The sequence below is a fragment of the Paramisgurnus dabryanus genome, chromosome 16, assembly GCF_030506205.2.
Source record: "Paramisgurnus dabryanus chromosome 16, PD_genome_1.1, whole genome shotgun sequence".
In the NCBI taxonomy this organism is placed as follows: domain Eukaryota; kingdom Metazoa; phylum Chordata; class Actinopteri; order Cypriniformes; family Cobitidae; genus Paramisgurnus; species Paramisgurnus dabryanus.
The window spans coordinates 23,779,401-23,806,856 of NC_133352.1; the positions used below are offsets into that span (position 1 = coordinate 23,779,401).

General features: G+C 38.2%; 1 protein-coding gene across 3 annotated transcripts in view; it reads right to left on the minus strand.

The window, feature by feature from the left end:
* Positions 1 to 1,385: 1,385 nt before the first annotated feature.
* Positions 1,386 to 27,456, minus strand: part of glra4a (glycine receptor, alpha 4a) — a 52,383-nt gene continuing 26,312 nt past the window's right edge. Inside the window, exons 1-9 of one of the 3 annotated variants that reach the window (XM_073812182.1) lie at positions 26,270 to 26,397; positions 21,010 to 21,155; positions 18,639 to 18,706; positions 17,754 to 17,977; positions 15,964 to 16,046; positions 10,546 to 10,683; positions 10,047 to 10,261; positions 9,443 to 9,592; positions 1,386 to 2,332 (exon numbers count right to left, since the gene is read on the minus strand). In XM_073812182.1, coding sequence (XP_073668283.1) covers positions 2,039 to 2,332; positions 9,443 to 9,592; positions 10,047 to 10,261; positions 10,546 to 10,683; positions 15,964 to 16,046; positions 17,754 to 17,977; positions 18,639 to 18,706; positions 21,010 to 21,100 — 1,263 coding nt within the window. In that variant the 5' untranslated portion in view covers positions 21,101 to 21,155; positions 26,270 to 26,397 and the 3' untranslated portion in view covers positions 1,386 to 2,038. Of the gene's footprint in view, positions 2,333 to 9,442; positions 9,593 to 10,046; positions 10,262 to 10,545; positions 10,684 to 15,963; positions 16,047 to 17,753; positions 17,978 to 18,638; positions 18,707 to 21,009; positions 21,156 to 26,269; positions 26,398 to 27,456 lie in introns of those variants that run through there. The other 2 variants (XM_065273071.2, XM_065273072.2) reach the window with 2 other exon arrangements.

Here is a 27,456-nt window from a genome sequence, read left to right on the forward strand (position 1 = left end):
ATGTAGTAAACATTATTTTAGTAAAGTAAAAAAATTTCCCAAGACAAAATTTACGTAGCCTCTTATGAAACGGGTGAAATTCCGCAAGGGGGCGTATTTGTTCCTCAGACGTTGCACAGCGTGACACCCGAATCATTATAAATCGTGAATGAACTAATTGTTGACAGTATTTATATCGTAATTCGGCCAGAAACGTCAAGATTGTGAGGCGAACAAATTGTTTTGGATTAAAAGGATTGGATATTACATTTCCTTGGATTTATGAAGAATTTGTTTTGGACAATTTCACCGAAGCAGATAACGTTATAGGGAAGATTTTGAAGGTAAGTAAATATCCTAAATCGGCGCCGCCCGGTTCAGGTAACTAACAACTAGATTACAGTTTTATGACTGCTAGAAATCATATTATGCTTTGTGTGTGCGCTTAATCGAATCCTGAGCTTTCAAACGACGTGCCGCATGACCATATTCCCAAGATTTAATGCTTCAAAGTTACAATGACGTTTATGCAGCCTCAGTTATGCAAGGGAGGGGTGTGCCGTGTACGGCACAGTGATCCTTATCAGGTTCAAATACTCAAGTAGTGTCCTCCTCTGATGGGTACCATCAACTGTGCGCTTACCATCATTTATCAACATATTTTTGTTTGTGTTTAACAGAATAAAGAGGCTTATCCAGGATTAGAACAACATGTAAATTCTGATTTTTGGATGAACTAACGTTATTTTGTTTCCCTCACAGCAGACACCCACTATTGCAAGACTAGCATACAGAAAACTAGATTAGTTACTCTTCAGACAAAGAGCTGTGCACTGAGGTTGACGGCCTTAATTCATTGTCATTAGCAAAGAACGCAGAGTTCTTTTCAAACTCATTAGCTGATAAAAACACCCTTTGATTCCCATTAAAACCTTCATACGTCCTTCCGAGGCACCCGCACTTTTCTCCTTCACCCTGGGTATTTGGTATTCAGACAGGAAAATAAATTATGCCTTTTACGTTTGATTGAGGGACACATTTGGGTCTAGCACTAACAGAAGATGGCTGTGATGTGTCATAGATATCTTGGTTTGTTGACAATGAAAGCTTGCCAGAGTGACAGAGCATTATCATTCAACTGTTTCTTCTGGGCATGAGTTTGAGCAATTTTAATACATGATGGAATGATTAGGATATTTTCTATCTTTCTAACTTGAAGATTAACATTAATAGAAAAGTAAAACTCTGAACAATATAAATCAATACGTAAATAGAATAATTATGATAAATGTTCGCAATTAAAACTAAAACATTACTTGTGCTTTTGACTAACGTTTAATCTCCCTGCGGTGAACTGTGGGACAAAATGCACCACAGTACAAAACAACTCAGATTTCCTGGTAGAATATCCGTTTATTCAAATTCATAAGACAAAAAAGAAATACACATTTGTGCTGTTTGCAGTCTTCAAACATTTCTGCATATTATGTACACTTTATACAGTCATATATATATTTATAATCTCATTATATTAGTAAAACAGTATACTATTCCCTGTAACTGTGCCCATGAATAGTAAATCCCAAACCCCCCTCACAGCCCATTAGTTTTGCATTTTAAGGTGTAAAAAACACATTTGTTCTCAGGTTTTTAAAAACATTCATGGTAAAATTCAAGTCAGTGTTTTCTATCCCAAACAACAACACAAATCTTTCAGCCGATAACTCAAATGGAGCTGATGAAGTGAAGAAAATAGCTCTGGCAATTAGTGCAATCCACTTGAATGAAGTTATCAGAGAAGAGAGCCAGGCCACCGACAGCAGCATTTGCATTTAGGAGCCCCCTTTGTCACTCTGAGTGGGCACTTTTGTACTTTTTGAAATCCAGAAGTCACACCTGAGCACATGGTTTTAGCATCAATGGCATTTTGGAGCGAAAATACCTCGGAAATACACTTCTAGTGTGAATATGACAGCCGCTTTTGGTTAAAAGATAAAGGAGATACAGGAAAAGAAGCAGTAAAGAAGAATAACTGGTGTAAGCTGGAAAGATGGACCCATTACAGGCCGGTATGAATATCCTCGTGTCGCAGTACTTTGTAAGTGATCCAGTAGAAGACGTTAAATATGAGGAAGCTGAGAGGGAACACGGCTCTAGATATGGTATCGATTCGCTTGGCTCGGTCCACGAAACGCTTCCGGACCGCTTCTCCATCGTATAGCACTTGTACGGGGGGTGGTGGGGTGAATACGCTGGACCCCTCCACAGCCGTTCCATCTTTGGCTTGTAAGCAATGGCCCAGTCCGTACCCACGGAAATAAAAGCCACGGCTTTCCCGGACAAACTCCTCCTCCTTTAACAAAAGTAAGGGAGAATGCCAATATCAATGTTTACAAAAAGTAGATTTCAGGGATCATAGGATACTATTGTATTAACAATTTAACATTTAAATTAATTTATTTTATAAAATGTCATAAAACTGGCCCCCCCTGGCACAATCTCATGGCTCCCAGTTTTAGAAAAGTCTTAGTCTACTTTGGCCTAGTTCTATGCCTCTAATTCCATCTAAATTAGTCATTTGGATCAGTTTATCAGTCGATCTATGACAAATTACCCATTTCCTCAAGAGGATAAGAAGATTAAGTTCCCGTTTAACTCTTCATTAAATACCGAAGTTCTTGCACCCTTAAACAATAAATCGCGTGACAGGGAATAATGGATGTGTTTGGTGAAAGATGCAAGGTGCCCATTTAAAGTAAGTATATATATGCCACCTGCACCTCTGCATCTAAACAGTCTGGGTCAGACTCAGTCCTTACCTAATTAATCTTACCCAGGCACGGTCTAGACTCTGTGGAGACTAGTGTGCATTAGGAACTGTGCTGCAGGTTGTTCATTTGTGTGGGGCTTATATTGAGGGGACACTGGGGGGCACTTTGACCAACATATTTTCATTGCAGGGGCATAGTTTCTGGATATGATGGGGTTGGGAGGAAACCCTCCAATAATCAAAATAAGCAATAACAACCCCCAATATTTAAACAGGGATTAGAATAAAAACATGTACAGTTCAACCCCAACAGTATTCAAACCAAATCTACCCTCTTGGTGAATCGTCACAGTATTCTTATGCCAGTGTTTCTAACATTGGCGGCTCGTGACTTCTTTTCCGAGGACGCAGGGATGTGAAAGTCATCAATACATCGTAGTGTGTGTGGATCGTAATGGCAAAATATGTGTTCCATGCTTCATGTGAACCTATGTGCTTCGCGTGTCACGTCAAAATAAGTGCCTGCTACAGATGCTTTGTTGGGTTTATGATAAAAGAGATGCTTATTGTGGTGCATCATGTTATTGAATAAATGCACTCATTAATTTACACCTGAAGAACCTGAAGTATGAGTTTTTAGTTTATTATTTTATTATTTTTTAACAATGTTGAAACACTGCATGTGCAAGAGAATGTGAAAACAGAAAGGACTAATCTGATATGATTTGTAAAGTGTCCCTAAGAGGCCTGATAAAGAGCTGTTTTGGTTTGGGCAAAACAGCTCTCTGGTTTGGGCGTGTGACGTGTAATGTAACTTAAAATAACGTAATAGATGAAATTACTGTTTACAGAAACACATTCGGGGTTTTCTGGCACCCGGGATAAACGGTAAACATTCGGGGTGATCATTAAGGGTGAGAAATAGTGCTATGGGTTGTTTTGATTTCTATTAACTCTTTCCCTGCCATTGACAAGTTATCTCGGCAATTAAGAGAAAAAATTTTGATTAAAAATGTTCCTGATAAATTTTTATGTTAATCTACAATACTGCGACTGTCCACTAGATCACCCAATTTATGAAAAAACTGATGCCAAAACATTATTTATTAATTTAAAACTCTGTGAATGTTTTGATAATCGTTCTTAATCTGATCTCTAACCAATAGAAATCTTAAGAACTCCAAATCTCTATAATGCACATGTAAGATTTTTGCTAAGTGAAAGTGTTTATTACTTTTATTCACAAATGAAAGAAGTATAAATTTGATTAAGACTGATACATATACATTCAGACATAACACTGTGACTGAGAAAGACTGTGAAAATCTGAGTAATATAATGGAAGTATGTGAAGAGCAAGTATACTGAGTGGGTGCTGGGCTTATGGGGTTCAGTGTTTGCCCATGGGTAAATAAGACAGGGACACAGATGGTAGTTTTACCCCAGCGCAGGTGTTGCAGTGCTGGTTGAATGGGCTCAGTGCACGGAGGTGCATGACACATTTCGGGTAAAATCTCAGGATGCTCCACTATTTCTACAGATCAGAGTGCTGTGATATTCCGGACGTTAGCCACCGAAACGGCCGAAACAGCCACAGCTAATTTTGTTAATGCTTGTTTACTTTATATAAATGTAACTTATACTTAACATTTACTACCATAATGACATGTAAACGTATGAAAGTATCTTTTTAACTACTAGAAAGCATGCCAGCTTCCACACTCTGCTACACTGTATCTGCATTACCGCTATTTCAGCTAGAAATTGCAGTAATTACACACTGTTTTTTTATCTGTCATTAACAGAACTGCGTACATTTTTTTATTCATCTTAATGTTGTATAATAATTATCATTAGTAGCTAAGATAGCATCTGTGGTCATAAAAGCTGTTTACTGTTTTACTGTTAGAACAGTAAAAACTCTTGCATATTTTTGTTTTATTAAAACAAATGCAAAACTACAAATAAAAAATTATATCAACAAGAATAAATTTTGAAAAAAATAAAGCATTCACAAAAAAAATCTAACTATACACGGGTATTAAAATAAATGAACAACATCAGTAATCAACAAATAAATTAAAGGAAATTAAATAAATATAAATATAGATTCCTAAAATAGATTCAGGCCAGGGCTTTACAATAGTCAAAAGTTATTTTTGCTTTGGTGCTCTTTACACCCTGCAATGTTTCAAGAGAACTCAAATTTAAATGTTTGGTATCTTTTTTGGCCATCAACATTTGTGACTGTGTTGAAGGCTCATTGGCTAAATCTGGTGCTGTTGCCAGGGAGTACATGCACCGTCCATGGTGAGTCAATACTTACTCAATCCTCCATGAGGAATAATACCAAAGAACAAAGTGCATTTCTGTAAAAATAGTGTGTACATTCAAAGTCCCTGCTGTTATGTAATATTTGGTAAATGAACCTTTGGAGATCAATAGAGTACATCCATCTATATCTATTCACCCGTCTGTCTAGAGAGCACATTCTTTTTATATATCACAGTTCTGTGCACTTTTATGTGTCAAATGGTGCATCAAATTCAGAAGCAGGCTCAGCAGACTCATTATCATTACAATTGATAATTGTGTAAATGCTTAAAGGCGGGGTGCACGATTTTTGAGAAACGCTTTGGAAAAGGGAGTCGTGCCGAGAACCAAAACACACTTGTAGCCAATCAGCAGGAAGGGGCGTGTCTACTAACCAACATCGTTGCCTGGGTTGCGTATGTGTGGGGCGGGTCTATCAATAGAAGTTCCAGATTCTATTGAGGTAGGGGCGAGTTTGTTTAGGTGATTTTAAATGTCAACATTGGCTTTCAGAGATCATGCACCCTGCCTTTAAAGATATTATTCACACCAAAATGTAAATTCAATCATCAATAACTTTAAACTCTGTGGTTTCAAACCTGCTATGTTTTACTGTGGAACACAAATAGACTTCTGCACACAGAGATTTTCCATATTTACATTTATTCACTTGGCAGATGCTTTCTCTTAATGCAACTTGTAGCTTGTCCTAAACCCATGTCCACTGCATTAATTTTGCACTGCTAACACATCGCTTTACCCAGGGGTGCCACACACATTCTGAAAAGTGAAGCCAAAACATTTCGATTGACCCCTGGTGGCTGGCTGCAGTATAAGTTATAAACACTGCCCCCTCCATGTAAACAAATGGGATGTGAGCCAGACTTAAAAAACCAAATTACAACACCTTAAATCTTTCAATTATCTTAGTTATTTCTTATCAAGTGTTCATTTTTCTAATAAGTTTGGTTTTCTAATTACTTGGTAATTAAATTATATTAAAAAGAGGTGTAACAACTTGATTTATATATAAGTTTTGATTAAGTTAAACTGGAAAATCTGTGGGGCCTTGATACCATCGCTCCACCCCACCTTCACTACTGCACAGACTCTGGCTCCAAATGACGTCATTGGTGCAAGATGTCAGTGCTCGTTTTTGAGATATTTTGGCTTCATTTTATACAAACTTTTACACTCCATGGCTCTATCAGTTGAGCTACAGGAACACCATATAACATAAGTTTATAGTGACCAAATAGCTTAATGCTTCAAAATAAAAAAAAAACATTGTATTACTTGTCCATTGTATGATAGCTTGTTTAAAGAACACAATAGTTGTTTTTTCTGATAATTTGCAATGAGCTTTGCCACATTACACATACCCGCATATGGGTTTGAAATGACATGAGTGTGATTACTGATGAGGGTGTATTTTGGGCATTTTCATCATTGTCAATATTCCTTTAAAATAACTAAATTAAAGGCAACAGCAAGTACCTAGCCTGTGCTGTAATGCACCATCCAAGTTGCTAGGCAACTGCTTTGGCACACTGCAATAAAGTGCACACTAAAGCTAAAAGTGAAAACTATCTTAAAGTTTTTTCAGCAAAACTTGATGAAGTCCTTAGACGAGAGGATAATGTTAAGGCCAGCGTTTCTCAATTCCAGTCCTTGCATCCCCTCCCAGAATGTTACAGATGTCTCCCTATAAAAATGCCTGATTCAGTTTATAAAAAGCTTGTTTGATCAGAGAACAATCAATGTGTGACATCCCAGTACCACGGGAGCAATTTGAAAGCATATGGAGTCTTGAATCGCTCTCGCTGTACTATGATGTCACACACCGGTTGGCCTGCGCAGCGCTGCTGAGATCAAACAAGCGTTATGTTGTCGGTGTCTCTGTAATGAACACAATAAGAAGCTGATGAGTTGAATAAGGTGTTTTATAAAGGTAGAAATCTCAAACATTCTGGGAGGGTGTGAGGACTGGAATTAAGAAACACTAGGCTGATGTTTAAGTCAGACACATATTGCATAACCAGACACTCTCAGCATAGATCTGTTTGTGTTTACTGGTGCAGGAACATGTAGTCTAATTTGTCACCAGTGTTTTTAGTGCAGGATGAAACTAAGGATTTGTCGTATTGATTAATCCTGGCCAGCAGTTGGTCCATCAGCTTAACAGCTCTCTTAGCCAGTGACCCATGCATCGATACCACCAGATTGATCATTCAGAACAGACTTTCCTGGCGGGAGAGAATGGGACGAAGAGTAATGGCTGCCATGATCTTTGAGGCAGGGGGAGGAGAACATGGTCATTATTAATAAGAGTTATTCTAATTTTTTTCTCAGTATTGATTCAGATCAAATGAACACTCTCATAAATTTTCAGGGTTTGTGAGCTTTGACAGCAGTTATTCTACAGACCTAAGCTGTGGCGCTGACATTGTAACAAGCCATTTAAGACATACATTAAGGGTCCCAATGACAAAATGATGAGAATAATTTGATAAACAAAAAAGATTAATAATTTTCACCTTGCACACCAACATGATCTCATGGACATCGCTTGGGGTTCGGGTTAGATTTGGGGTTTGGATGTACTTTTATGTTAGGATGTATTTTTGTTAGGATGTACTTTTATGAATTGGTTTCTACATGTTTTTCTTCTGCTTCTCTTTCCTCGCCATTGACGAGATAACTCGTCAATTAAGAGAAAACGCTTCCTTGCAATGACAAGAATTTCTGGCTTTCTGCAATACCGCTATTATCCACCAGGTGGCGCACTTCTGCAACTTGCGGAAGAATGAAACAGGTTTTTTGTTTGAAAGCAGAGGGTCTGTTCTTTCATTTGATATATTGTTTGTTTATATATCTAAAAAAACACATTTTCTGGAAGGCATCAAATTTTTGTGAAAATCATGCGAAAATGCTGATGCTGGCTGGCAACTTTTTATAATATGCTGGCGGGGAAAGAGTTAAAACTATTCTAACCCCAACCCCAAGTGACAATGGTAAGAAAATAGGTAAAAACAATGAGAAAAAATACATAAAATGACATGAGAAATCCGTGGGAGTGACGGAAAAGACATCCGTTTTCCCAGCAAGGAAAAAAACTGAATTCCGTGACATGGATAAAGTTGTAACATTTTCTGTGACTATAACACAGATTTTCGTGAGATCAGGTTGTGCAAACAGTGTTTTGATTGGAATACACTGAAATACATCACTTCCAGTCGTCAGTGTCACATGCAGTTTACTTGCTTAACTCTTTCACCGCCATTGACGAGATATCTCGTCAATCAAGAGAAAACGATTCCTTGCCAATGACGAGATTTTCCGTCTTTCCGCAATACCGCTATTATCTTCCGCAACTTTTTAAACCCGGAAGTATTGCCCTATGGCAAGCGGCTGCATGTCCGTGTGTGTTTTAAAGATCGCTCTGAATGGGATCTCTATGAAAATTCCGTCACAAAAATGGAATTATCTCTGCTTTTTGCTCAAAATATGGTGTTTTTGCACAAACCTACCCATTTTCAAAAGCTGATTACAAAAGAACCACGGAAGGTAGGATGAAACGTTTTTTTTTTTTTTGAAAACAGAGGTTCTGTTTTTTTATTTGATATATATGTATGTTTATATATTTAAAGAAGAACATTTTCTGGAAGGCATTAAACATCGCTGGCTGGCAACTTTTTTTAAAAACGCTTGCGGTGAAAGAGTTAATTTCAATATTTTTAAAGCATCCAAAGCTTGGATCCGAAAATGTAGCATCCACAGATGATCACAAACCCACGTAGCCCTTTTGTGACTCTGCATAGAAAATGAATGACATCCAGTTTATCTGCCATTTTTTGTCTTGTGCAATGAAAAGGTCAGGCCATGGAGTTACTTAGGGTTGATTGATAGTTAGGCCTTGATCTTTATTGAAGAGTGTTTTTTATCTAAAGTCAATTTCCGAGTGTTAAAGAGATTACACAAAAATCTGTCATCATGTTAGGTGCTCATTGGGATTTTACCCCATTAAGCCATTGGGGAATTTTCCCAACTATGCGCTGTCAAGACTCTTTAGTATTATAGTCAGTTTCTGTGATCTAGGATCAGGAAGAAGGTTGTTGGCCTTTGGAAATTGGCTGTGGCAAAGCTTTACAAAACAGAAACATTAGGTTCAGCACAGGGAACTGCTCACTATGGAAACAAGCCGATCAGATTTCCCCCACATGAGATTTGACAGCCAGCTGCAGTGTGTTGGTGTTGTCAGTGCTTGGATGTGTGGTTCAGCCCTTCAATGTGAGGAGATTGTAATTCTATGTGACAGGAGTCTGTATTTGTTGGTGTATAAATATACAGTATATATGTGTGTGTGTTCATTGCACTTACTATTCTCTGTCTTCGTTGTTTTTTACGGAGCCTTATGAACTCCTTATGTTGCCTTGAGACAAAGTTGACCGCTGCGTACTCCAACAGTGCCGCGAAGACGAACAGCAGACAAACGGCCATCCAAATGTCAATAGCCTTCACGTACGACACCTGTGATGCAGAAGGTCAAAGCATCATCAATAGCTTATTGATGGGACGTTACTGGGAATAGTAAAGTGGTGTTGACTTCAGGGGTGACCTTTAAAATAGCTTTCTACTGATATTTTCCCACAGAAAACTTACAGTATATAGTCGTCATTGCTAGAAAGGTGTGAGGGGCCTAGAGGACAATAACAGAAATGGAGAGACTCTGACACGTGTCAGAATTGATAGGGTTTTTTTGATGTGAGATGATTGTCCTCAAGAGAAAAGTTATAAAAATAGCATAGGAGGTGTTGCGTAGTAATGTTGTGGTTCTTAAGTAATCTTCTAATTTGCATCCAGAACTGTTATGTCTTATGAATTCAATAGTTATTCCATAGTTTGGGATTGGGCAAGTAAGTTGCGGTTAGCTTTCTAAAATGTTTCTCTGTTCAGAGGAACAGAGTGGTTTTGGTTATGTTACCTTGGGTAGAGAGGCTCGTGAGCCTGAGCTCTGGGTGGTCATGGTCAGCACAGTGGTAATACCCAAGCCTACCCGAGCAGGGGCGGCATCCATGTTGATCCAGAAGGACACCCAAGATAGGATGACAATCAGCAGGCTGGGGATGTACATCTGAATGAGATAGTAGCCCATTTGTCTCTCTAAGTGAAACTTCACCTCAATACAGGTGAATTTACCTGTTAAAATGAGATTCATAAGACTTTAAAAATAATCTAAACCAAGCATCTTGACAAATTGACCCTCTCTATATGCAGCCATGCAAGAAATTAAAATAAGTAAATATCAAATAAAGCAAGGCCTTAATAAATAGGTGCATTTTGAGATCATTTGTAAAAGTGTTTGGTGAACAGATTGTCATCATCGTGACTAATAGCAGCTACTGTATTTTTTCTAGCTGGAGTTACAGATTGTTCGGATAGATATCAGTTGTTTTATGTTAACATTACAACGCAAGGTTTACCTGTGTTGTAGTGTTTGGTACAGTAGCCAAGATCCATTTCGTCCTTTAGTACAAACTGGGGAAGAGTCAAATCATCCGCGACCTGCACAGGGCTATCAGAAAGCCACTCGAAGATCAGATCATTCATGGTGTAGCCAACTGGAAAGAGGAGGACGGTGAAATGAAAACATTTAGTTAGAAAAAAGGGTGACTTGCACCTGTCAAGGTTCCTTTTTTTTTTTTTGCCAAGGTCATCTCATAAAACTGGCAGACTGAAGGTATATTACAGGGTGAACAGGATCATTATGTTTCTGAATGGTGAGAATGATTTAAATGTGAGGCAGTGGTAGATGCTTTTATTCAAGCTATAAAAAATGTTTTATCAATAAAAGTGTATCCTGACTCAAACCCACATTGTTAAACCAAAAATTGTCTTTACTTAAACAATGACGTTAACATCACTTAATAAGGTCTGTTTACTAATGTGAGCTACTGGCATGAGCCTCACAGCAGAGCAATCAAAGCAGAGCTCAACAATATTATTTATGACCCTTCCAAATATGGCAAAAATAGTAGGCCTGGCAAATTCGATTCCTTTTAAGGATCCGGGTAATTGTGAGTCACTCACTAAAGTGATCCGGGTTGTGTGAGTCACTGGAGTCACTTGAGTCAGTATTGCTAAATTGCCAAGGAAATTCAGTACAGACCCACTTGTAACCGGCTGATCCACGCGACTCGAGATTCTCAGAGCAGGAAACATTGCAGACTCGCAGACCATGGACATGAGACTCGCTCTACAGATCCACTAACCGGCTGATTCCCGTGGATCAGCCGGAGCCGGTTAGTGTATCTATAGAGCGACTGAAGTCTCCTCAAAAGCAAATCCACAACATAAGTCTTTCAATTCTAAAACATGCTTAAAGGTTTTAGGTTTGGTGTGTATGGTCGACCATTTAAAAAATAAGCTTAATAACAATAACATAATAATATAGAGAAAATATTGAAAAAAACTGTGTCCTGCTTATGTAGCCCCCAGAGCCGGAGAGACAGTTTGTGCGGATCAGCTGGTTACGGATCAGCCGGTTACGAGTTGAGAGATTCTCAAGTCAGAGCAGATTCACATGTCTCTCGAGTTTGCAATGTTTCCAGCTCTGAGTGAGAATCTCGGGTCAGTTCTCGCGCAGATCAGCCGGTTACGAGTGGATCTGTAGTCCGAGCGAAGTCTCATCAATAATGTTGAAAGAGGTTTGTGTGTGTGGTGGCGCTGTTTATGGTTTTACATTGAATTGTAGTAGGACTCAACTGATCCGGGTTAATGACACTAGAGACTCGCGACCAATGAGTTAATTTAAAGATCCGGGTTAAAGATCCGAGTGAGTCACGACTCAAACAGGTCTAAAAAATAGAGCATTTCATTCAAAAGACAAATCCTAGGGTTGTAAATGAACATGTTAAAATGTTTCTGGATCATTTTTGCACTTAATAAAGTTACATACCTTCTATGTAAATATCTAAGAACAATTAAACATATTATTATAAAATATTCTTTGGCACCTTTATAATTAAATTTAATGAACTTACTGAATTATATTGGAATTACTGAAAATTGTAAGTTAAATGTACTCTTGTTTTAGCTCACATTACTTCATTTTTTAGGGCAACAACTTTCCCCAAATGTTTTTTTAAGTAAATGTAACTTATGTGGGTTTACAGTGCATGACCTTTGCACTGTGAATGTAATGCTTTCCCAATTGAGTCACAGGAACACCAGTTCTTGTTTGATGTTGTACACAATAGATAATCTATGTGTGTATCTATTTGCAGTGTTGCTGTACAGGCAACCCTTCCATATAACCAGCAAAATGTATTTGAGTTTCTAATGGGTCTTTCCCTTCTTGGAACACGCTGAGATTTGGGGCCTATTAAAAATGCATGAAGCCTGCAATAACAGTGTAGAATACCTGACAAATCTGAATAATATTGATGTCTATCAGGCACCCATAGGGATTTACAAAGGCATCTATTATTCACAAACTTCGCCGTCCCCCTTCGTCTTCAAAACACAGAAGACAGAACACCCTCGAATGTCACAATGTCTTTGAGAAGTTTTTGGTGTGGTAGCAAACATCAAGACGATAAAAAGAGCATGAATGATTTTTATAAGGTAAGAAATAGTTCTACAAAGACAAATAAGATAAATAAAGGTGAAGTATTTTGTGCAAACAAATACACATAATTCAAATTCTTAGTATGTGATCACATTTGACTGTGCTCCCTTCTATTCGCACACATTCAGGAAAGTTCTGTTTTTTACGCCGCATGAAACGTTCAAGTTTTGTAAACTCTGACCTGAGAGTTTACACAAGGAGATATAAAGATTACATGATCTAAATGTCACAGATTGACCACTTGTCTCAATAATACAAAGAAAAAAGCTATATGGATTGTATTGTTGCAGGAAAATCCACTGCACCTTTGGCCTATGATTTTTTTTTAACTGATTGTAAGCAGGGTGTACTGTAAATGGCCCACCCATCTATTGTGCATAATGCTTCACCTTTTAATCTGCCCATGATGCATTGCATGCCCTTAAGTCTTTCTATTTTTATGGATCACGTATGATCATTAAATAGAGATACACTATAGAAGATCTTGCTGAATTTCGTTGATTTTGTTGTTATAGAGTAGACAGGATTATGCTGTAAAATTAGCCACAGATCTTTTCAAGTAATGGAAAGTAGGAAACGCTTGTTTAATGCTTTCCAGTGACAGTACAGGTTTGGGTGACACAGGCTGAAGTTATTTTGTAAATTTGCAGATGTTGCTTATATGGGCAAGAATGTCATGTCCATATGTGTTTGTCCCTGTAACCAGTGGCGACCGGTGTCTTTTCTTCCGATAGGCGCAAATTAAAAATATGTGTTCAGAGTGTCATGTGTCTTGCTCCTCATGTCAAAATATGTGTTCCTTGCGTCATGTGAACCATGTGCATCATGTGTCTTGTCAAAATAAGTGCCTGCTGCACACACATTGAAAGGGTTCATGATAAAAAAGACGCTCACAGTCACAAAATGCTTGCAAGACACTCATTTACAGTAAACTCGGACGATACATTCACACGGGGCGAAAGCTTGTCTGAAGCGTCACCAACTGCCAATCACAGTGGCCGCAACACATGCTCCAGTCTTCCATAAACGTAATTGGCTGGCTCTGCCTAGGTTATTTGAATAAGGCGATCTGATTGGCTGACGCACGTGGTGCCACTTGAAAAGTTGAGAAACGTTCAACTTATGCCCCGAGCAACGGCAGTCACGTGGCGCCATCGGATCCACAATTCAGTTTGGCAATGCATGAGGTCACCCCTTAAAACTTAATGGGAAGCATTAAAGCTTACGTCCCGTGTGAATGTACCGTAAGTACAAATGAGATTTAGCGAGTATCTGGCCCTCAAGTATCATAAACCCTTTGCAGCAGGCACGCATTTTGACAAGACATGATGAGCCGAACACATATTTTGAAATGACGAGCCACACACATGCCAGGCTACATAAATGCTGTGACGAGCAAGTTAGTTGATACCAATGTAATTGTTCATGTTAGTTCATTCATTTTGCATTAACTATGTTAACATATACAACTTTTGATTTTAAAAAATTTACTAAATGCTAAAAAATTTAAATGACTTAAAATTAGTAAATGCTGTAGAAGTATTGTTCATATTAACAATCCCTAACTAATTTTAACAAATACAACCTTGTTGTAAAGTGTTGCCTTTCTTTGTATATTACTTAGAAACCATACAATTTTTAGTTCTTAATACCAAACATAGCTACAGATAAATCCAACATTTCTCTTATTTGCTGCTATCATTCAACTTTTTTACACTCAATTTAATTTTTTCTTGATCTTTTTTTTCAATGAGAGGAACAGTTTTTATCTTCTGTTTCATATCTGTGCTCACTGCTGAATTACATCTGTCAGAAATGATGTCCTAGTTTCTCTTACTGTACATATTCGTGTGCTCTGATTTTGACTTCTTAGGAAATGGCATCAGACTTCTCTACCGATGTCCTTTCTAAACAAGGTGATCCCAGCCCTGGGCTGTGTCCTAACACTTGTCAGAACAGTACTCAGCAGGCCTTTTCAAAGCCCTAAAAATATGCTCTTGTCTAATCAAAAATGATTATGCCCTCTATAATGGCTTTGTTGGGCAGAAAACCCGCCCATCTTCCTTTTCCTGTCTCTCTCTCCCTCTCTCGCTTTCTCTCTCTCTCTCTCTCTCTGCCCCTATTTCTTAGAATAGGGCGATTTTAACTGCTGCCTTCAGAACGCTTTTTCCTTTCATTAAATAAATGTAGTGGACGTGCAGAGGACACAGACGGGACAGTACTACACAATGTCTGGGTGTCGTCCGTCCCCTAAAACTTTAAATTGTATGAGTCACTGAATATAAAATGAATATACAGGTGCCGTCTAAGGTCACTACGTTTAAACCGGCATTCAAATGAAATAATCCGACAGGCTTCAAGCTATGTGAAATCTGCGGTGCATTTTTGCATTACATGGATGTCTTTGGTTTTGCTCTGGGTCGAGAAGGGGAATTCTTTTGTCTAAAGAAGGTGGAATTAAAAGCCCCTTGGGCAGGTAAGGTGGGTCACATAATAAAAGGAACACAAAATGAAAGTTTCATTATTGATATCCTCTAAATTGGTTTCAGGAGTTAAGATGCTATCTGTTCTGAGGGCACTGTGAGGTGGTGAATAGTCTATTTCTTTGCCTCCCTATTTCTTTTACCAAGGTAATAAGTAAGGACATTTCATTCACGATTTTAAAAGAGAATTCTGTATCGATATTATTATTTTTTTTATATTTTTGGGTATGTGCAGTGTAGCATAGAAAAATGTTTTGAGTAATTCCATTTCTAATGATAAAAAATTCAGGTTTAGGTTCAGGTAGACAAGCAATAGGTATATTTTTAATAGCAACTCATATTATTTCATGTTAACCAAATGTTTCATCAGCTATACTGTAGCATCATCGGTGCAATACCTTGAAAAACTTTATTAGAATAGTTGTACTGTAAGCTTTGACATGACCTTACCCGATCAATATTAAACATATCAATGTTATATTTTCACAGAATGTTCTTTACATTATGTAGGAGGATTTTATGTAAAAAACAGTAAATCACAAAAATGACTTTAGCTGGGTATTCACAGGCAGATTTACATATACGCGCATAATTGCTTGCCTACTGTATTTTAAAGCAAAGGCTTTTAAGTACATGTACACTTACACAACCAAAGACACTACTTCACTTTCATGGCAATTAGCGCATACATTTAAAGTCCATATCAGTGTCTAGAGAAGAAAATGTAGGAAGTTTTACAGAGAGAAAGAGGGGGCAGGTAAAGAGGAAAAGAAGAAAAAAGTACTTACAGCTTTCTAGCTGCATGGTACAGGTCTGAATGTCCATTGGGAAATTCTTTAAGTCCATGGGACAGGATAAGATGAGAGTTAGCCTGAGACAAACCAGAGAAGAACCGGAAGTGGAAACAGTAAAAGGGCAGAAAATAGTTGTAATATAGAAGGGGAGAGAAAGTGAATAAGAATTAGAGAAACAGATGGTCCAGTAATGTGCAAAACTAAGGGGTAGGGGTAAGGGGTAAGACAGAGAAATGGAATTGGGCCTTCGTACATTTTGGGCTCTGGGTCAGTTTGGATCCATATAAAGGAGCTGTGCACTTTATTTATTTGGTTTGTGACTGAAGAGTGTTTTTTTCATTCCAGAAAACATCACATGTCGCCTTCATAATTGCAAACTAACCGTGCGACAGTTTTTTCCTTACCATTTATTTATTTATTTATTTATTGTTGAGTCATTTAGGTTTAAGCCGTGGGGAAGGTCCGCCATTATTAGAAAGTTTGGGAGAGAGGAGCAGTATACTGTAATTACCTGCTGTAATGCAGGGACTGCAGGAAAGACAAGAGCCACCAGTTCTTTCTTTTTTTTGGAAGAGACTATTTATTTTAGACTGTGATAACCCTAAATTCAAACCCCAATATATCTGCACTTACACGCTCCAATGGATGGACCTTTTAGGCTCTTAAACAAATGCAAATTTTCCATATTGCCCACAGAGGGATGCAGGCCTGATTGATTGGAATTAAATCCATTTGTAGAAACAGCTTTCTTGTTTTGTGTGTTTGAATGTAGTTGTTAGGCATGAATATGGCTATTTATTAGTAAAGCACTCTGGATTAAGTTTCTGCCATATGAATAATGTAAAATGTATACAGTAGCTTCAGTTTTGAATTGAAACTAACTACTCTTATTAGTTGTTGTCAAGTAAAAGCTTTAAAGGTGGAGTGTGTAGTTTTTAATGTTACAATATTGCACATATTGTGATTGTTTGGGAATGTTTAAAACAGTCATTATTTTATGCATCACTTTTGGCATCTTTCGTATGTCTATTGGACAAACTCCATTGTGAGGATCCATTGTATGTCCAATATTATGCCAGTCATATCTAATTTGGCTCATCTGTTGTTTGAAGATCAGAGTTTATGATGACTACGATCCTAACATTAACCACTTGTCAAACTCTAGCTAGCAGCATCTGTAATGTGGCACTTTGCTCTGCTAAACCCTGGCTTGTGAGTGATTGGCATTTAAGATTGTGAACAAAAAAGTTTTATATAAAAATCTTATTTTATACTGGAATCTTTTTATGATCAAGCCAACAATCTATAAAGTCTACATGAAGTTTTTTTTTGGCTTTTAGCATGAATATGTTAGCAAGGAGTGTGCTCTAATTAAAACTTAACGATTGTCGAAAAGGCTGGCTGCTAACGCAAAGAAATGGCATCCGCAGTGAATCTGAGAGGGTCCGATGCCAAAAATCTAAACACAGTTAGGATACTGAAAGCAAAGACCCTCTAGGGAAGCCTGCAAGATTAGCATAGCAACGCTGCTAACGCTGCTTTACACAGGGAAGGAGACCAGAAGCCGTTTTTAATAAACAGATTAAAATGTAAAACTTAAATTCTGGCAAGAAACTGTTAAATGTAAACTGTAACTCTGAACGCCCGCAACATATCATCATTATTGACTGGCTGAGGCTACACGCTAAACACTGTTGCGGGTTTTCTAATGTAAGGTTGAAATCATAATATGAGCATCTTTGCTGAAAGTACGCCGCAGGTCTAAAGCTGGTCTAAATTCTTACCTAATGCTGTATAGTACATTCCCATTCTGAAAGATCCTCAGCAGCTTGTTGTCTGTTGTGACCTCGTGGAAGTTTGCACCTTTCTCATTAGCAAAGAACAGATCCGGTTTCCATATGGAGTCAAGCATAGATGGGTCCAGGTCAAGAGATGCATCAGGATATTCACTGTAGGCCAGTCGAGGGTCATTCCACTGTTGCCGTAGAAAAACGTTAAGCCTGTAATCCTGTAGGGGAGAATAGTAAAATGTATTAGGTCTTTAAATTTAACTGTTTCATTTCTTGACTTGTTAATTATTAATGCACATGTTGTCCTAATGTCTTCTTTTTAATTACAAACCTAACACAGACTTAATTGCATCAGACATGCTCTTGACTCAGGTAAATAACATGTGCTCCCCTGACATTCATTTCTGTTGTAAGTCTTCAGCTTCGAATGGTCTCACCTGAGGTTAACAGACTAAGAGACCGTTAACAGAGGCAATCCGTAACGGTCAACCGAAACATTCTGCTGACAGAGTCACTTAGCGTTAAGCTCGGGCTTTAGGGGATGGTTATATCGCCCTTTCATATCTTTCCTGAAGATCCTGTTCGTTCTCTCAATTTTTCATTTTAATTGCATAGTGGACGGCTCATTATAAGCACATCAGCTGACCCCAGCTGGACTCTAAACTTCTAAGTGATGTGCTCTCTGAGAAATCAGGCGAGCGATTAAAACTCACTCAGCAGAAATATCATTTTAACAAAGCTCGCTGCCTTAAGTACTGGGGTATAAGAGAGGGAATTCCCTTTGCGTTTTAGGTCAAGACATATTGCAGGGAAAAACAACTTTGTCATCAGTAACTTTTGAAACAAAAGCAAAAACAGGGGATGTGGTGTTACACATACCATAGTTGTTTCAGTAATGGACCCAAAGCTGTTGATGAAAATATTGCAGGTGACATTTACTGCTGGTCCTGTTGAAATAGAAAAGAGTTTCTTATTTTTCACAGTGGTTTTGGCAAAATTTGAAGACTATAAAAAATAGATAACCCATGTGGTTCTTAATGAGAACATTCAGGAGAATGTTCCCATTTCTTGCTCTCTGAGCTTCCTATGGAGGCAGCGTTTTAAAGGGCGCTTCTGATGTGAAGACTTAATAATGCTGTCCTCAAGCATTTTATTATTTCAACCAAATTTTAAAACAGTGATTGTATCCTTTGATGGTAAGGAAATCATATAAAGCATTGTGGTGATCTAAGTAGAAAATAATTGTTAAGTCTGTTTAAATGTTTTCTCCGTTTGTGACACCACAAAAAATGGGATATGAACCACCCAGCCAAATTTGAATGAATAAAAACGACAAATTCAAATCTTGGAAAAACAGGCAGGATTCTTTACTCGGGATGTCCGCTGTCTGGGATGAAAACACGTCCACTCACGGGAGAGCTCTCTTAACTTTCGAATACCACTATTACATGAATGAATGACTCCGATTTTGTTAGGAGCAGTAGAGCTGAAGATCTTTGCCCGAACCCGACGGGACCCGACGGGCTCGGGCGGGTTCGGGCTTCCTTTCTAACATTTTACACGGGCTCGGGCTTGCGCTCCGGCTTTGTGAGGTAAATGAGCGGTCAAGTTCAATCAGTAGCGCAGGATCGCGCTGAATTCATTTACAGTGGATTGGATTTAATGATTTTCCTCATCAAAAACATGTAGCCTAATCTTGGTGAGTAGGTTTTTCAATGTATAACTAAATATGAATCGAGTCTTAAATACATAATTTAGACAGAGGATATAGACTAATGTTGGCAATAATGGAGAGAAGTGCCGACGCAAATCCCGCGGAGCCTTTCTCTTAATTTCGTTATTGCCAAATACCCATCTTAATTCAGAATGTATTATCTTAATTTAATTCGTTAAGAAATAATAATTTTATTGGCATATTTATAGTGTATTGCATAAGCCTATTTAGAATGAGATGTTACAATGTTACAGATGACTTATTTTATTTCTTTGTTTCAACTTCCAAGTGGCGTGTAGATTATTAGTCATGAATAAATAATGTTAAAACCTGTGTAAATTTCTCATTCTTGACAAAAGCTGTGTGTGTGCGCACACTTAAATAATGTCGGGCTGTAAACGGGTTCGGGCTTTTAAATAGCTGTAAATCTAAATGTACGTTCGGGTTCGGGCTGCATTCTGTCGGGCTCCGGACATTTCAGGCCTAACTTTTAAGGCCCGATTACAGCTCTAAGGAGCGGGGCCATACTTGGTGGCTCCAGTGTGTCATAAAGCCACCGCTTTGGCCCCACCCAAATAACACTGAATACAGAAATGTGGAAAAAACTTCTCAATTCAATTCAGACCGATTTCACTGAAAGTCATGTTATAGTCACGAAAATTTTGTTTTCTGTATTCGTGTCCATGGCACGAAATTCAGCATTTTTTCATGCCTTGAGCATGAATGTCTTTTTCGTGTCACTTGCACAAATTTCTATAAATAGTTTTCATGTCCATTGTGCAACTTTCTTTATCGTTTCATTTTATGTATTGTTTTCTCATAGTTTTTTCCTATTTTCTTACAATTGTCGCTTCGGTTTGGGGTTAGAACAACTTTCTGTTACATAAAATGACATCCTTACCCAAACCCAACTCTAACCCTAAGTCAGGCGACAATGGTTTAAAAAGCATAAGAAAAAATAGTATAAACCAATAATTAAAGTGACATAATGCAAACAGCAGATCTAACCCCAAACTGAAGCGACAATTGTTTAAAAATAGAAAAAAAAGAGTAACCAATACGTGAAACTGACACGGAAAAGAAATGCGTGGCATGGGCACGTAAAAGGTGGAAATACATGACAATGCCAGGAAAAACAAAGCAAAATAATGCGTGACTATTTTATGGAAATTTGTGAGATCAGTAAAAGCTTAGGAGAATGCTAATGCGAATCTTTATTAAAATTAATTGGGAGGCGAAGCACCCATGCAGAGAGCTATTAATGTGGCGAGGGGAGTTGCTGCTGTAGAGCATTGCAAATTGGTAACTTTTGAGTTTCCATGATAATTGGGATCCTCCCTCAGAAGGCAGCTGTCCATGTGTGCAGCAAGGCAGCTCACTAAGTTTTGTTACAGTCAGGTCACTGTAAGGTCTATCCACTAGCCTCATTTAAGTTTCCTGAAGTTCCCTGGAGCCACTGTCAAGCTGCTACTAGAGCCGCAATAAGTTATACTTGTATAACATACAGAACATCCAAAATGAAGACTGTTTGTTTACTTTGTGTCACACCTTTGAAGTTAGGTCTGATGCGAGCGTCATAGCCGGAGGTTCTTCCCATCAGTTTATCCAGAAAGTCGGATGGAGACATAGGCTTTGAGGCTGGTCTGCTGGAGGACTTTATCTCCTCTTTACAGGAGCCCAGTCTGCCAGAGATAGAGAGAGTGAAGAAAAGGTGAAGTCCAAGGAGGGTAGAAAAGATTTAGAAATAATGGAAAAAGTCCATATTGGTTTAAACTCCTTTTATGTAACAAGCTGTTCAAATACATCTTCACATCTAATCGTGGTCCAAAACAGAGAAAAAATGCTTCAAACATACATTTTTCATGTTGCAACTGTTTTTAGTCATCATGAGGAGAAGAATGAACCCCCTAAAACCATAGACACATGGAGGCATTGTGTCTGACAGATTGATGTCTCAGTTGAAATGCTGTGAATGTCATGGTTAGGGGATAAGGGCTTTGATTTTCGTTCCAGTGGGGCTAAGTCTCTACCTGACAGCTCTGCCAGGCCATAGCAAGTGATCCTAGAGCCTGAAGCCCTGGATTCGCATAGGCTTTCTCTTTCATGCTACTTCAGAAGAACTGACTTTTCTTTATGTTTTTGTTAGCAGATGGTTATAAGCCCAGTCTGCAGACCCTCGGGTATGGAGGGCCATCACCTTGCCTGTCATTTTCTGACATAATTGCTATTCATGCAGTTTGGTGAGCTGCCTATACAGTCAACATTTTAAAACATCATCGAAATACTTTTTACTCAAAGGATGACACAACTATGCTTTATTAAGCAAATTCATTCATATAGTCTGCTGAAAAGCACCTTGAGTACCTACCAAGTACCAGTAGGATACGGACAAGCACTGGTTAGCTTGCTACGATTTACAGATTTCTTATCTTTTACTGTCTATGATTCTTACGTATTCGGGAAATGGCTACGAAAGACAACATTTTGCACCTTAACTGTCATGAAAAGAAACGCTACCTTAAAAAATATCTTGGTTAGGGTGTGATGCCTACTCGATCCCTGATGTGTTCTTCTAGCTGCTGTCTGCTGCTACCGAACTACCACTATTTTTACAACACTAAGAAGGCATGACACAACATTAAACTTTGTATCACCTGAATCTCTACACATGAACGCGAGCATTGAGAACATTGTTTGCGTACACAGAGTTTATTAAAAGAAAGGTTTTGAACTGACTCACAACTGACTCGATTTTGATGCTCACAACATATTGAAGGCATAGCTTCTAGTTCTTTTGCGACCACTTCAGGTACTTAAAATGGCAGAAGACAAGTTTGAGATGTGAGTGACGTCCGCTGATATTCATGAATAGCCTCCTATACAGGGGTGTGTTTCCCAAAACCATCGTTAGCCAACGAACATCGTAAGTTCCATCGTTAATAACATCGTTCAACGATTTGGTGTTTCCCGAAACCATCGTTCAAACGAACATTCGCAACTGCATCGTTAATTTGTGTTTTTGGAACAACAGCTCTTCACCTGTCATTAGAAGCATCGTTCCTTGTTATTATCATATGTAGACCTACTTTGATCATGCTTTTGAACAAAATAAGCAAAAAACGTGTAGTATAGTCTATATTCATCATTCTAAATATATTAAAATTTTATTTTGCGTCTTTAAATTTGTAAACAGAATGAAAGGCTGCATTTGAAAACTGCGCATGTGCGCAGTGTACGAGCTTTAAGACCCTGGGGAATCCCTGGGAGGAGTGACGTAAGAGGGAACTTGCGTGTGAATTAAATATCTTGAAAATAAACAACAGATAACTAAATCACGATAACAAAATCAGTCTTCCGATGCAATGTATGTTATTTAAAGCAATAATCTGACATTAAATCAATTTGCACAGATTAATTAGTACTTCAATTAGTACTTAATTAGGTTCAAACGACGAATGTGCGACAAAGTTACTATGCTTTCGGGAAACAGTCATGACCATGTAGTTCGTTTCTCCAACGATGCATTGTACTATGGTCGTTCAGCAACGAGTTACATCGTTGTTTGGGAAACGCACCGCAGTATTGATGTAGAGCTTATGTGTTAACACACTGTCTGATAAATTGATCTTTCTCAGTGCTTTACTACAAAAAAATACTTTTTTCACTCATAGCATTTATAAAAGTTTTCAGATTGTGGAGTGAAATTTTAATGGAGGCTCCTAGGTGAATGTTGCATGGAGATGGAAAAAAACTGTAAGCAGGTGGTCTGTTCTCTTCAGAAGCCCTGAATCATGGTCGCACGATAAAGCCTGATATGGGTTATACATTTACCACACAGGCTCTAGGGCTGTTTCATCATCCAGTTGAGTTAAACTCAAAAGAGCTTGTTTATCCAAAAAAAGTGAGAAAGGGCTGTTAAAAAACTCATTCCCAATTATTCTTGTTGTCAAACCGCCTTAGAAAATCTTGTTTTTGTTCACATTCGCCTCTGATTTTCTGCAGGCTTTATTATGAGGCCTGGCGGTGCATCAATTTTTTAAGAGGCGCAGGAGCGAGGAGGCAACGATCGAGTTTCTCAACCTTGAGCGCGTGTCTCACGTTCTTATCCGACCACCATCAGCATCAGATTGTATTTACAAACCCCTGAGCACCTCCGCTGATGTGTGCAGCTGTGCCAAGTTCATATTGAAGTCTGTCTGAACTAAAAGAAGCTTACTTCTGTTGAGCTCTCCATGATGATTTTTGCATGTTGCCTTTCTTTTTTCACAAACATTTTTTCAATAGGAGCGAAACCATGAGATACCAGGCTTTCCAGCCTTCAGTTTCTCTGTCCCCCTTTCTCTGTCATAACCAAACATTCAATATTCTTACTAACACCACAGTGTATTCTGTTCACCACAGACCGTCTGTTAACATTCTAATCCCCAATGAAATTTATATAATATGTGTCTCAGGACTCAAAGAAAGGTCTGAGGGTTGTGTTTGTGTTGGCGTAATCCATAGTGTCTCTGATTGTATAGTATTCAGCTTTACTTCAAACATCCCAGAGAGATTACACAGTCGCATTTGTTCCACACCAACTTTTCCTTTTAAGGGATTGCCAAGACCGGTTCTGTCTACAATATAAATGTAAGATGTGGCATGTAGGTAGATTGAGTGATATCATTATCATATATACATTTATATACATTTATGCATTTGGCAGATGCTTTTATCCAAAGTGACTAAGGGGGCGTGCACACCAAGGTTTTTACGCTGGTGGCTGGCGTATGTTTTCAATTGAAAGTGCGGTGTTTTTAAAAAAGCCAGCAATTGGCGCTTTTTTCGCACTGAAAGCTGGCACTCTGCATCTTTTCCACGGTCAGTGCTGAGAGTTGAAAAATATTTAACTTGGTGAAAGCTTAGCTTCTCAATGTCAGTTCTCACACGGCCGTCCAATCACAGTGGAGGATGGGCGGATAAATATCACAACAACCAACCAGCGCATCTTTTAAACAAAACAGAAGTATCAAAGCAACCAAAGCGCTCAGCTGAAAAAAGCTGTCAGTCGATGTGCGCCTGGCGTTTTCAGACGCGTTTAAAGCTTTGGTGTTCACACCCCCTTAGAGTGCAAAAATTATACATTTGATCAATATGTGTTCTCTGGATTCGATCCCACAACTAGGGATGCACCGATCTGATATCTGGATCAGGTATCGGGGCGAACCGAGCCCTTTTTGCTGGATCGGATATCGGACCAACATAACCGATCCAATTTCCGATACTATGCGTTACCCGTAGTTGTTACTAACAAGCGATTATAAGGACAAAGTATTATAAAAGCAAGTACCATAAATGTTTTTATGCACTATATTTAAAGTCTTCTTAACTCTTTCCCCGCCATTGACGAGATATCTCGTCAATTAAGAGAAAACGCTTCCCCGCCAATGACGAGATTTTCCGTCTTTCCGCAATACCGCTATTATCCACCAGGTGGCGCCCTATGCCCTATGGCAAGCTGCTGCATGTCCGTGTCTGTTTTAAAGATCGCTCTGAATGGGATCTCTATGAAAATTCCGTCATAAAAATGGAATTATCTCTGCTTTTTGCTCAAAATATGGTGTTTTTGCAAAAACCTACCCATATTCAAAAGCTGATTGCAAAAGAACCACTAAAGGTAGGATGAAACGGTTTTTTTTGTTTGAAAGCAGAGGGTCTGTTCTTTCATTTGGTATATTGTATGTTTATATATTTAAAGAAGAACATTTTCTGGAAGGCATTAAACTTTGGTGAAAATCATGAAAAACACTGGCGCTGGCTGGCAACTTTTTTAAAAAACGCTGGCGGTGAAAGAGTTAATACACTCTAAAACTTCATGTGAAGAAACAAATGCATATTTAAAATATTTAAGTTCACAGAAACTCTAACTTACTCGCACTGGTGAAGCGGACGGATGAAACGCGTCATTCATAAACGCACACACATGATAACTGTAGGCTATTTTAAAGATCTGATTTTATAAAGTCTCAGTATAAATTTAGCATATTTATTTGATCAAACGTGCCTATTACTGTATGTCCTACTAAACACTGCCACTTGATTAATAATTCATGTTCTTGTAACTTGTAAATCATATATATATATATATATATATATATATACACACACACACACACACACACACACACACACACACACACACACACACACACACACACACACACACACACACACACACACACACACACACACACACACACACACACACACACACACACACACACACACACACACACACACACACACACACACATATACACATTATATAATTATATAATGATTTTGTAGGGCACTGGATTATCATGAAAAATAAGTTGCTTCAACTTAAGCCTTGATTTTCTCATACAGTACATATCTAGGGTGACAACTTAAAAAATAAATTGTTGAACTCAACATTTCATATAACAACATTTTCAATATCAACATTGCGCAGCAACATCGCAGTGCGTTGTGCGTAGTGCGTTGTTTCGGGTAAACTAGCATTGCGTTATTTCAACACAGTCTCACACCCATGGCGTCAATATTTGACGACACTTGACCATGCGTCAATATGTTGACGCGGAGGGTATACCTTTCGCGTCACTTTTTGACGAACTGGGGACTTCAATACTATTAGGTACGCGAAATTAAACAGTTGTCAACTGACATTGGGGTTAGGGATAGGTTTGGGTAGGGATGTCATTATGTAAATCTAACCCTAAACCGACGCGAAAATGGTAGAAAATGGTAAGAAAATAGGAAAGAGAATTTCGCGTACCTGATAGTATTGAAGTCCCCAGTTCGTCAAAAAGTGACGCGAAAGGTATACCCTCCGCGTCAACATATTGACGCATGGTCAAGTGTCGTCAAATATTGACGCCATGGGGTGAGACTGGGTTGGTTATTTCATCTCATTAATCTGTATGAAATATTGACACCTGAAATACAGATAATACAGTTTCCTTTGTTAGCATGGATTTTTTATTTGTGACCGAAAAAAGCATAACATGTCATGGTTCACCCAGAAAGAATGGTAAAAGTTTTGCAAGCAGAGAATGGTGCAATATGAGTACATATGATAACTAACAAGAAACACTACAGTACTTGCAAATTGTATGTACATGGTAATACATACAGGCCAGTGTATGCTAATGACAGCACATACAGTGTATGTATACTGAACTTACGAGAAACATTACTGTACTTACAAATTCTATATGCATGGTAAGTGTGTAGTACTTACAAGTCGGTGTAAGTAAATGAAAGGTACTTAAAGTGTACATATATGATAACTAATATCAAACATTACTGATGTACCATTTTTTACTCAATATCTTTGTCCTTTATTGTACTCTTTAAACCCAAGCATTAAATACCGTACGCATTACCTACTGGGTACATTCACTAGTATATCCAAAGTTACTGCATGAAAACAGGACTGTAAAATAAAGTGTTGCAGTTTACATAGTTATTTCACAGGACCTACCACCTAAGATATAGCATAGTAGTATACATATGCCACTGTGAGTTATATTAACTAGTAAAACCATAAAATATGATGCCTTGTTGTCGATAACTTACATTGTACATTCATTTATAAGTACAGTAGTGTTTGTTATTAGTTAAATTATACCTACACTAGAAGTATGTACCTGGTATTATCCAGTACTTATTTAGAGTTACATAATAACTACCAAGTAGGTACCACTGGTAAGTACAGTAATGATACTATTTAATTACCATGTAGATACTCAAAAGTAAGTACCACACATTTGTGTAAGTACAACATATTACCATATATGTAGAAGGTAAGTACACATACTGTAAAATAAAGTGCTACCAAAAGGGTTCCTGAAGCTCGACTGGTAAAGCATTTTGCTATTAGCTTAAAGGCGATGGGTTCGATCCTCAAGGAAAACGCCTATAAGTTTGGTACCAATGGCCTCGTACCCACTGCATATAAAC